The sequence below is a fragment of the Leptodactylus fuscus genome, chromosome 3 (genome assembly GCF_031893055.1).
Source record: "Leptodactylus fuscus isolate aLepFus1 chromosome 3, aLepFus1.hap2, whole genome shotgun sequence".
In the NCBI taxonomy this organism is placed as follows: Eukaryota; Metazoa; Chordata; class Amphibia; order Anura; family Leptodactylidae; genus Leptodactylus; species Leptodactylus fuscus.
In genome coordinates, this window is record NC_134267.1 from 221,855,724 (window position 1) to 221,868,665 (window position 12,942).

A 12,942-nucleotide genomic window follows, 5' to 3' on the forward strand; every position below is an offset into this window, starting at 1 on the left:
AGTGATGTCACAGTACAGGATAATACACACAGTGATGTCACAGTACAGAGATAATACACAGTGATGTCACAGTACAGGGATAATACACACAGTGATGTCACAGTACAGGGATAATACACACAGTGATGTCACAGTACAGAGATAATACACACTGTGATGTCACAGTACAGGGATAATACACACAGTGATGTCACAGTACAGGATAATACACACAGTGATGTCACAGTACAGAGATAATACACAGTGATGTCACAGTACAGAGATAATACACACAGTGATGTCACAGTACAGGGATAATACACACAGTGATGTCACAGTACAGGGATAATACACACAGTGATGTCACAGTACAGAGACAATACACACAGTGATGTCACAGTACAGAGATAATACACACAGTGATGTCACATGTCCCCTCCATCTCTGCCCCCAGATTCATGTCCCCCCATCTCTGTCCCCAGATTCATGTCCCCCATCTCTGCCTCCAGTGTCATGCCGTCCTCTCCTTCATCTGCCCCCAGTTTCACGTTCCACCTCAGTATACACGTTACACTTTTACACTTACCTTCTCCTCGTTCCCTTGCCGCTCTCTCCCGCTGCTCTCTCTCTCTCGCGCACAGTTGTAGACGCGATGTGATGTCATCACATCGCGTCTACACAGCCAGTAGGTGGCGTGCAGCGGCGAAGCAAGGAGCTGAACTGTGACAGCTCCTTGCTTCAACTGCGTATGTGTTCAATTCAGATCTGCGTCCTCTGGACGCAGATCTGAGTTGAAATGGGGACACACCTCCCTCCAACCGGGACCGCGGGACACGTCACTGAAATCGTGAATGTCCCACGGAAACCGGGAAGGTTGGGAGGTATGGTGATGTCACAGTACAGGGATAATACACACAGTGATATCATAAAACAGGAATAATTAAGCATAGTACTAGGATTAGTATATCTGACTTCAGTACAATAATTCTTGCAATCCTGGTTTATCTCACTAACACACCTGGCTTAGTTCACACGTAAATTACGTGTGGCTTATTTTGGCACCAGAAAAAAATGCTTCCTAATTAGTAAGCGTTTTTTGGACCTTGCCCCGCCTTTTGTGAAGCGTTTTTTTTTTTTTTTTTAAATCGCTTCCAAAAGGTTCCAGGCGGTTTTCGCATCCTTAAGAGAACGGGCTGCAAAAAACACGACGTGTTTTTTACTGCACAATTTTTTTGTAAAAAGCGCGTTTTTCGCTTCCCATTCATTTCTAGTGCTTTCTTCAGGCGGAAAACGCCTGAAGAAAGGTCATGTCGCTTCTTTTTGTCTGCTAGCAGTCTGCATAGACTTTAGGGTGCATTCACACTGAGTATACGCTCAGCTCATTCTGAACGTAAAACACGTACAGAATGAGCGCGTACAAGGCAGATCCCATTCATTTCTATGGGTGTCGGCATACATGCGCTCCCCATTGACATGAATGGGCTGCTTTTTTCCCTATTGCTTTCAATGTGATACGTGCGCGCTTTGTACGCGCTCATTCTGTACGTGTTTTACGTTCAGAATGAGCTGAGCGTATACTCAGTGTGAATGCATATGGAGGACGATTATAACATTGATTCCGCTGTCAAAATCCTGCTCCATGTCCCCATGTGAACTAGCCCTTAGGGTTTATCCAACGCGCTTCTCTTCCTCAGGACTCTCCACCAGGGGGCGAGTCGGTAAACTCATGAATAAGCATGATGAAGCAACAGAACTGGGAGAAACCATTAAAATCTGAAAGGGAAGTAACATATACAGAGCTCTGAGAAGTTCATTATATATCAACTGTACTTATCCCGGCTAACTAGAAATTTTTCTTAAGTGATACCCTTTCTATTTGAGTAATAAATACTTTAAATAAAGATTTGCCTCCCCCCATTGCACAATGGAATATTCTTCAGAGTAGTGAACTTGGTTGGACTCTCCCTGTACAGTACAGGCTGCAACATGGAGGGTGAGTGCAAGTTGTGTATGACTGCTGTCATGTCTCTGTCACGTCTCTGTCACGTCTCTGTCACGTCTCTGTCACGTCTCTGTCACGTCTCTGTCACGTCTCTGTCACGTCTCTGTCATGTCTCTGTCCTTTTGTGCAGATTTTGTCATATTCTGTAGTATTAAAGGAATTTTCCTATTTGATGTCAATGAGACTTAATCGTTGTGTAATGAAACCCTCTACATCTTTCTAATACACTTTATTAGGTCCGAAGACATTGTTGTCATGATCGCTGCTTGCTGTCAGTGAGTGGAAACGTTCAGTGGGAATGGGAGCCTGGTCAGACCTAATACTTGTCACAGCAGGGGCTTTGCTACCTTGTATCCAGTCTAGACAATGCTCTAAAAGTGTCCGGACCCCAGACTGATACATTGTAACAAAGCAATTCTGCATTGCACTCACAGATGATGGATACAATTGCAGCAAATTCTCAGCTGTAAGAGATTGTACACACTAACCTAACCTGTTTTCATTCACTGACAGCAAGTGGGTGAAGATTTGACACCTAAAGTATATTAGACTGTTCTTGATGCAATGACTTATGGCGGTTTCCTAAGGTCAGATTATCTACTTTATGTTAGTGAGGGTCCGACACCCGGCACCCCCGCCGATTAGCTGTATGAAATGGACAGCGCCACCTCCTCTTTACAGGCCATGTGTTGTCACCTTCTTGACTTGCTTGCAGCTCAGTCCCATTCAAGCGAATGGGGCTGAGCTGTATATCAAGTGCAGCCAATATACAATGTGTGGCGCTGTGTTTGGTGATGGCTAATCTTCCTGACAATAAAAGGATTGGGTTTGTTGAATCAAGCATGCCCAAGGAAATCTGCCCCCAAACACATGAGATAGCTAGCTGATATGGTTGATATGTCTTCTGCACAGCAGTGAGATCCTCCACACTTTCAACCTCACATGTCCCAATTGGTGTATCCGAGCAGATACAGGTATTAGGATTAGCAGATTGTCCTCATATTGTAGCCAGAATGGCTACTGAAAGCATCTCTCACTTTGGAGGACCTGTTCTTTACATGGTTATCCTATTATCTTCAATCAGTACAGTGTAATACCTAATTTCTCCTGTGGGGGCGCTGCAGGGAAATTGAATACTTGTTACCAAATTCCCTCATAGATTACAGATCATCGCTGGGGGTCTCAGCAGCAAAATGGCTAATAACTGTCTCTTGGTTTAGCTTAAACAGGGGAATTCACACAACTTTTCCCGATTTCTGTCTAAGCTGTGTAATGGCGGCCATATTGGGTGTCACCCAGCTATCCCAGTAACAGATGTAACTCCTGTGACTAGTTAGATTTTCTCAAGGAGGACTTGTAATGTTTGAGAATTATGGGAATGGTAATTTATTGTACATTATGCTTTGCAGGGAAAATGCAGGCGGTGTACTTTGACACTCCTGGAGGGCCAGAGAATCTGTATGTTAAAAAAGTTCCGCGACCGCTGCCAAAAGAAGGGGAGGTTCTGGTGCAAGTCCATGCAAGTGCCCTGAATCGAGCAGATTTATTACAGGTGCGTCGTAATTTAAGATGCAAGAAACGTTCCAAAATTTACATTGACAAACCTGTCCTGCATGACTTGTATGTACCAGCGAGACACAATCAGGTGGCATTTCAGTATCTGGGTGTACAGGATTGCCCCAATTCACTGACAGCAAAAAGAGATGTTAATATGATGTGGAATGAGAACATTTTCAGGGGAGGGGGTTATCAAGATTGACATGTTTTGCTTTTGAAAATTCACGACAACCTGGGGAATAGCGAACAGTTGCAAATTATGACGTGGTAAACTTAAAGCCCCTGCCATGTACATGATAGAATTTAGAGCCCCTCTATAAACATAAGAATAGAATCTAGAACCCCTCCCATAAACATAATGGTAGAACGTAGAGCTCCTCCCATGAGCATAATGGTAGAACTTAGAGCTCCTCCCATGAACATAATGGTAGAATTTAGAGCTCCTCCCATGAACATAATGGTAGAACTTAGAGCTCCTCCCATGAACATAATGGTAGAACTTAGAGCTCCTCCCATGAACATAATGGTAGAACTTAGAGCTCCTCCCATGAACATTATGGTAGAACTTAGAGCTCCTCCTATAAAAATGACAGTAGATCAGAGCATCTCCCATGAACATAATAGTAGAACTTAAAGACCCTCCAATTATGAACATAATAAATAGAACCTAAAACCCTTCCCATGTACTTAATAAAAAAAAAGAGTGCTCCTCCCATTAACATAATAATAGGACAAGGCCCCTCCCACAAAAATAATAGTAAAACTTACAGACCCTCCCATGAACATAATAGTAGAACCTAGAACTCCCCCATGAAAATAATAATAAAGCTTGGAGCTCTTCCCTTAATCATAATGTTAGAACTTAGAGCTCCTCCCACAAACAAAACAGTAGAACTTAGAGCTCCTCCCATGAAGAGCTAACAGCATCTTCCATAATCATTAACCAACAGTGTGACCAGCTAGGCGTCCCTCAGTTACAGAAGATTTGCCCAAATGAACACTGCGCTGTCAGACAGACAAATACTTTTTTATTTATTTTTAGAACTCTTGAAGCCTTTTCCCTCTATCGGATAGGAATTCTTCCCTGAGTACTGGCAGGCTGGAAGCATGGTATAAACCTAGAGATGAGCGAACAGTGAAATATTTGAGATTCGATATTCGTTTCGAGTAGAGCCTCAATATTGGACTACTCGATCGAATATCAAATCCCATTATAGTCTATGGGAAAAAATGCTCGTTTCAGGGGAAACCACTATTCGACTAAAGGAGAGTCACCAAGTCCACGAGCAGCAGGAGGAGAGTGTTTAGGAGGAGCGCTGTGCAGTTAAAGCGCACGGACCCCAATATAGTCTATGGGGTCTGTGCGCTTTAACTTCACAGCGCTTGCAGTCGCGCTGATAAAAAGTAAGCTCCCTCGTAACAGCAAGCTGCCAGCTCTCCCGACTAGCAAGGACAAGCCTGCTGCAGAACCAGCGTTGATTTGCCGAATCCTATACACTGTATAGCATTCGGTCAATCAACGCTGGCTCTGAATCAGATATTTACTGCGAATAGCTAGTAGTATTCGATCGAGTACAAATATTTCGAATACCGTAGCATTCGATTGAATACAGTGTTCATTTGAGCAAATCTTTTGCAACTGAGGGACTCCTAGTTGGTCACACTGTTGGTTAATTTTTCTTCCCCGCCTGGGGTTCATGAGACAACTGCTGCTGTTATCTAACCCGACAAACCATTGGGGTAGTCCCCCTAATCAGAGACTCGCATTACAGACTGTACCAATCACTCCATCGATCTGCTCGGTGCATAAATTGTTCTCTTCCATAAACATAGCAATAGAACTTAGAGATCCTCCCATGAACAAAACAGTAAAATTTAGAGCTCATCCCATGAAGAGCTAAGAGCTTCTTCCATAAACATAGCAGTAGAACTTAGAGCTCCTCCCATGAAGAACTTAGAGCTCCTCCCATGAAGAACTTAGAGCTTCTTCCACAAACTTAGCACTAGAACTTAGAGCTCCTCCCATGAACAAAACAGTAAAATTTAGGGTGCCTCCCATGAAGAACTTAGAGCTCCTTCCATAAACCTAGCACTAGAACTTAGAGCTCCTCCCATGAAGAACTTAGAGCGCCTTCCATGAAGAACTTAGAGCTTCTTCCACAAACCTAGCACTAGAACTTAGAGCTCCTACCATGAAGAACTTAGAGCTTCTTCCACAAACCTAGCACTAGAACTTAGAGCTCCTCCCATGAAGAACTTAGAGCGCCTTCCATGAAGAACTTAGAGCTTCTTCCACAAACCTAGCACTAGAACTTAGAGCTCCTCCCATGAAGAACTTAGAGCTTCTTCCACAAACCTAGCACTAGAACTTAGAGCTCCTCCCATGAAGAACTTAGAGCTCCTCCCATGAAGAACTTAGAGCTCCTCCCATGAAGAACTTAGAGCTTCTTCCATAAACATAACAGTAGAATTTAAAGATCCTCCCATGAATATGATAGTATGGTACATCAGTTATTCTTTGTCTATTCTTTCACCACAAGTGATTCATTATATTTTATTGGTTTTACAGAGAAGAGGAATGTACGCCCCACCCCCTGGTGCCAGCCACATTTTAGGTCTGGAAGCTGCCGGTATTGTGGTAGCCCTTGGTCCGGGTGCTGTTGGCCCGTGGAAGGTTGGAGATCAGGTGATGGCACTTCTTGCTGGAGGGGGTAATGCTCAATATGTAGCGGTGCCTGCATGCCAGCTCATCCCCATCCCCCATGGTATGAGTGACACTGATGCTGCTGCCATTCCTGAGGCCTGGCTCACTGCCTTCCAGCTCCTGCACTTTGTGGGTAAGTTTTTTTGACTGACCCAAGTCTGTTGAATGATTCAGATTTGTCAGATTTCTGATTGCTGTTTCCTGATCTTCTACAGCTAAAGTTCAAAAAGGGGAGACGGTGCTGATACACGCGGGGGCCAGTGGTGTTGGTACGGCCGCCATCCAGCTGTGCCGCTTGGCCGGGGCAGTCCCCCTAGTAACAGCAGGGTCATCGGACAAAATAGAATTTGCCAAGAAACTTGGAGCAGCAGCTGGTTTTAATTACAAAGAGGAGGATTTCGGGAAAAAATGTCTCGCGGCTACCAACAGTAAGCTCATTGTTATATGTGTGTTATGTTCTCCGTAGATTTTGGGGTACCATAACCCCATAAATGTCTCATATATTAGCAGCCCATTGATCTGAAAATAAAGGGGTTTTCAGATAGAACTACAGATGGTTGGTTTGTAGTCTGTTAGCATGGAGACACATAGGTTTGCATAGGAGCTGAGATTGTTAAAGGGATCCTATCATTTAAACACATTTTTTTTTACTGGTTGACACGCAGGAATAGCCTTAAGAAAGGCTATTCGTCTCCTACCTTTAGATGTCTTCTCTGGGCCGCCGTTCGCTTGAAATCCCGGTTTTCACCAATATGCAAATGAGTTCTCTCACAGCACTGGGGGCGGTCCCCAGCACTCAAACAGCACTGGGGCGTCCCCAATGCTGCGAGAGAACTCTCCAGCGCCGCCTCCATCTTCTTCAGGAACGGGGTCTTCAGGCGTTTTCTTCTGGCAGTGGCTTCAAACTTCTAGGGCAAAGCCGACTGCGCATGAACGCCGGCTACAAGAAAATGGCCGCTTACAATACTTAAGGCTATTCCTACATGTCAACCAGAAAAAAATGATTTAAAAGATAGGATCCCTTTAATGAAGGCAAAGTTGCTCCATTTCTTACTATAGATACTTTGGTTGCAATAGTATACACACCTTAAAAAAAAAACAACAAAACTTAATAAAGATTTATTCCCCTCTGTAGTAGTACGTGCAGCGTGTTGCGTTCACACATTATTCTCTCCGTAATTGCTGTTCCTTCTGAGAATTTCTTGTGTCTACCAAGTCATTAGTTTTACATTATTATCGTTTTTGCCTAGTTGTTTGTTTTGGATGCCATCGGGGTGGACAAACCTTGTGAGTCAGGCTGCAGCCATAGTGTACTGTGATAAGCGCAGGGAGTGGCGGTTTTTCATTCATACGTTAGTAAATATGTTGCACAGATCTGTGTTTGAGCAAGGCTTAGTGATCTGGCACAGGAGGGAGCCCTAGGTAGACACATGGGAGGGGGTCTGTGCTGAAGCTGCCCAGGGACATTTTGGGAATGTAGTAGATACCCCAACTGTGTCCAATATTGTAAATAATATAAAATAATAATTAATCTAATTATTTAAGTAATTGATAATATATGAGTTGTATTGTGAGTAATATCAATATTATAGACACATTTTATACTTACTGCATACTGTTATAATCAGTACACAGTCAGCTCCCCCTAGTGGCAGCTGCAGGTAGACAGAATTTTGCCATTCAAAGTGGTTGTCCAGGATGAAATTAAGATACAAACACTTATGTTTCATCAGATGTCGGTGCAGATGTTATTTTAGATTGTGTGGGCGCCACTCACTGGGAGAAGAACCTGGAAAGTCTTAACACTGATGGCCGCTGGGTGGTCTATGGGCTAATGGGCTCCGGTCATATTAATGGAGACTTGCTGTCCAAGCTGCTGTGGAAAAGAGGAAGCCTAATCGGTAGTCTCCTGAGATCCCGCTCTAGTAAGGTGAGTGAGCGGAAAATTTTGGTCTTATTATTTATGGTAGCTTACTTATATATCCCCATCATATTCCGCAGCGTGTTACAGACATTGTCAGTCTCTGTCCCATATTGGGCTCACAATCTACATACCTTATCAGTATGTCACTTGTCCCTTATATAGAGATGGAATATGTTTCCCATATAAAGTACCAACCACATGCCCCTAGATGTAGCCACATGCCTGCCATATAACGTACCATCCACATGTCCTCATATACAGTGTAAGGTCATGTCTCCCATATAAAATGTAAGTCACATGACTCCTAAATACTGTGCCGACCCATGCCTCGATTATAATAATTCAGGCACCTGCCCCTATGTACAGTGTAGTCACGTCCCCCATATACAGTGCCCCATGTATAACGTACAACCACATGATACGTTTCGTGCCAGTCACTTGGCTTTTAAAGGGGTTGTCCCATCACAAGGCTCCTATCTATACTGCTTGTTAATGTGGATGTAAGACTTTTCCTAAATACACTGCTTCAGCAAAACTGCTTTGTTTGTCCATTATATCACTTTATTCAATTCATTGTTGACACAGCCCTTGACTTATCTGCTGAAAAGTCAAATGATGTATCTGCTGCTCTCAGGGGGGAGGGAGGAGGGGCTAAGTGCCGGGAGCGAGCCTGTGTCTGTAGCTATTCCTGTGTCTGCACCACGTGTGATCTAGCAATATATATATATATATATATATATATATATATATATATACACCCCCCCCCATACAGCGGTCAGCAACTAACGGGAAGATGAGACCCCCGCGGACTGTTATACTTTATATATATAACATCTGAGATTTATATTTGGGAAGTATGTGAACGCTGGGGGACTGGTCTCACCATTCAAAGCGCTGTATGTCCGATGCCTAGCTGCATCGGGAGCGCGCACGCAGGGCCAGCGGCATAGAAGCGACGTCATCTCGCCACTGACTTTGCATATGTAACCCTGCCCACCAATGACACAAGAAACCAGGAAGAAAGAAGATTTTACAGCAGCGAAGACTGGTGAGTATGCGACGTGGGAATACCCCCTTTAAATTCAATCCCCAGTGTCTTCCCAATCCTCCAGCCTCCTCCCATTTTTTTTTGTATCGCTGAGTTATGTTGCCACCTGCTGGTGGTAGTGATCATGTCTCCTCTAAAACTGGGGATACACAGTTATAATTGGTTTTTAACGGATTATACCACAAATGAGAGTTATCCTCTATCCATAGGACAGAGGACAGTGGCGGGTTGACCATTGGGACCATCCCTTTAAGCCTCAGTGGGTATTCAACTCACTGGACCTTTAGGGATGAGGACATGAACAGGGCAGTCCCAATGAATCCAGGACACCTGCAGACAGGGGTGATATTCCCTCTCTCTTAGGCTAAGGCCCTATGTAATGGGGCGGAATGAATAAGCAGTGCGGGAAAAACCGCGGCCGAAACGCATCAGAGTTTTTCACACGTGGGGCCCCGGCCTAAAGGGATTTTACTGTTTTAATACCTGAGCGTCTGATATATGTGATAATTCTTTCCTCTTTCTATGTCACAGTATAAAGCTGAGCTGGTGAAGGCCTTTACAGAACAGGCTCTGCCTCACTTTACCCCCGGAGGTCCCATTCATCTGCGGCCCATAGTGGACAGTGTGTACCCCCTGCAGAAGATTGCTGATGCCCACCAGCGCATGGAAGACAACAAGAACACCGGCAAAATTGTCCTGCAAGTGCCAGTGTAAGCCCGGAGGAGCAAATGATGGCTTTATAACTATGGGTCAATTGTATTTTACTAAACCCATGCGTAGATCATATTTGCCTATAGAATAAAAATGCGTATATTGGCTATTTGACACTAGGCCATTGACAGGAACATCAGCCAGAGGACCACACTGGTCACCTCCAATGTAATATAACCTGAAGATGGAAAAAATGTCATTTTACTAAATACTTGTAATCTGCCATAAACTAGCAATTCTAGAGCACCCTTATTAGAACTCTGCATTGTGATGTTCCTCTGTAATTCCTCCAGGAAATGTATGTATGAATAAATAGACAACTGAGTGTTCCTGTCAATGGGCAATACCTGTCAACAGTCCATGAATTTATCCATACATTTCCAGGAGAAACAATAGAGGAACACAATTCCAAATTCTCAGACTATAACAGCATTGTAATTTTTGAAGGAATTTAAGTATGTACTGACACGGACATCAGGACAGAGGAGAGAGTCTCTTTAAAGGGGCTGTTCTGTTTGGATGAATGCTTTCTAAACTCTGGTTCCCCCACAAGGGCAAAAAATGCTATATATGGCTCCTATTGATCTATTTGGGCAGCAGTGGTCCTATAGAGTCAGGAGCCCCCGGAGGGAGATACACAAATGACAAATGATCTATTGAAATCTTTTCAAAACTGCCGTAACAAATTCTACTGCACCTGCGCTTGCAATTTCTGAAATTTCCTTACATTCCAATATTGTACCGTATATGTAACCTAAACCTCCCGCGCCCCCCAGGGCCCTGGTGTGACTGCGACCTCTACACCATCTACTGCTACATTCCTATACTATACATATGAGCCTGATCTATATCATTTCTGCATACTGTACAACTACAAGTTATGAAACTGGTAACGGGGGTCGCTCAATTTTTTTAAAATATTTTTCACCCTCTACAGACCTAAACTTTAACCCCTAGTTGACAAAAGGACAGGAGTGACCAGCTAAGCCCAGACTGGGGAGCTATAAGTCTGAAGATGGAAGCGATGCATCATGGGATACAACTAAATGCATAAAAATAGAGTATTCAATCATTTTATCAGCACTGCCATAAGGGTAAAGCCATGTGATGATGGGAGTATACTTAAGGAAACATTCCGAGCAAATAGATACTGTGTTATGCCTAGTGCAGGGCCTGAGGGGGAGGAGCATGACAGCAGGATGTTGTCATGCTCTGCCCCTCAACTGTAGAATTTGTGTAAGCCTGTTCATGTTCTGCCTGGAAATGTCTATGAAACTGCCAAGAATGGTACTGAGCCATACTCTGCAGTATATCACAAGTGTATAGATGTAGGGTGATGTGCCCCTGGAAACACTAAAGGAGCCTCTTCAGTCACTGGACATACCTATAGTGTGCAGGGACTCCTTCATTTCCACAAAAGGTTTATATATAGAGAGAGGTATATATAGAATATATTGTCATCTGATCCGTCATGGAGAGGCACATCACCTGCCATGAAGACAAACGCTGTAGAATTGGATTTTTATGACGATTTCTATTATTAAGGTCCTAAAGAAATGGAGACGTGTAATGAATATTTTTTTCCAATATTTGTATAAATCTGCTTTATCTCATTCTTATCACTAAGGGACCAATTATTTGATGATGTTATATGATACTTTTCATATACCGTAATAAACTATCCACATAATAACTCTCTATGTCTTTTACTATAATGTGTTTGGGTGACATTTCATGAGACTGGATTTAAACACAAACGTTCTCTTGTCTAAAATCTCTTGGGTTTAAGTAGTGATCTGGGAAGTATCCAATGGGTTTTCTGGTTCCAAATTGAATTTTCATACTGATGAACTATCAATAGGATGGATTATATGAATACTTCACAGATTGGCTGACAGTTGTTGATATCAGAGCGATGGAATTACTAAAATGTAACTTTTATTGATATGCCCAAAAGGCTAAAACATCCTGCCCGAAATATAAGATTAGAGTGTGTGTACAAAAGTAACTGATTAGGATTACAAATAAGACACCTCCATCCCTCAGCGCACTTGTAAGGGAATGCCCCATAAACCTACATCAGACCCCAATACTAAGTGTCTACTATGCAAACAATCTAGACACAAACAACGTTAGGGCTGAAGATAAACTAATATCTCATATAGGGGTAATAATATAATAATACATTTTATTTATATAGCGCCAACATATTCCGCAGCGCTGTACAATTTGTAGGGTTCAAATACAGACAAAGATACATTACAAAGAAAGTCATTTCACACAATGGGACTGAGGGCCCTGCTCACAAGAGCTTACAATCTATGAGGTAAAGGGGGTGACACAAGAGATAGCAGGGGCGGTATTGCTTATACAGAGGTCAGACACTTTTGTAATAGAGGTGACTGTCATTACACAAACATAAAACTTTGAGCTGTCACAAGTCGTGTCCTGTAACATGTGGATGGAGCTTGGACCTATAAAGTTAGCCTGAAATGACATCATATCATGTGGGGAAATGTGGGAGCGGGGACAGAGGAGGGTTAGATTTGGGGGATTCTAATTATAGTACGGAAGGGTTTACGTTAGACATTGTGATAGGCCTGTCTGATAAGATGCGTCTTTAGTTTGTGTTTGAAGCTGTAGAAATTGGGAGTGAATCTGATTGTCCGGGGTAGAGCATTCCAGAGAAGTGGTGCAGCTCGGGAGAAGTCTTGTATACAAGCGTGGGAGGTTCTGATAATAGAGGATGTAAGTGTTAGGTCATTGAGTGAGCGGAGAGCACGGGTTGGGCGGTAGACAGAGATGAGGGAGGAAATGTATGGAGGTGCGGTATTATGGAGAGCCTTGTGGATGAGGGTGATAACTTTATATTTTATTCTATAATGAATAGGCAGCCAATGTAGCGACTGGCACAGACCAGAGGCATCGCTGTAGCGTCTACACTGATAGATGAGCCTGGCCGCTGCATTCAGAATAGATTGTAGAGGGGAGAGTTTAGTGAGGGGAAGACCGATTAG

General features: G+C 43.3%; 1 protein-coding gene across 1 annotated transcript; it reads left to right on the top strand.

Moving 5' to 3' along the window:
* The first annotated feature begins 1,948 nt into the window (after positions 1–1,948).
* Positions 1,949–11,482, top strand: TP53I3 (tumor protein p53 inducible protein 3). The gene is made up of 7 exons (XM_075269179.1): positions 1,949–1,972; positions 3,391–3,533; positions 6,108–6,375; positions 6,458–6,670; positions 7,976–8,172; positions 9,746–9,924; positions 10,863–11,482. The coding sequence occupies exons 1-7, from the start codon at positions 1,966–1,968 to the stop codon at positions 10,873–10,875; spliced, it is 1,020 nt and encodes a 339-aa protein (XP_075125280.1). The 5' UTR covers positions 1,949–1,965; the 3' UTR covers positions 10,876–11,482.
* Positions 11,483–12,942: the final 1,460 nt, after the last annotated feature.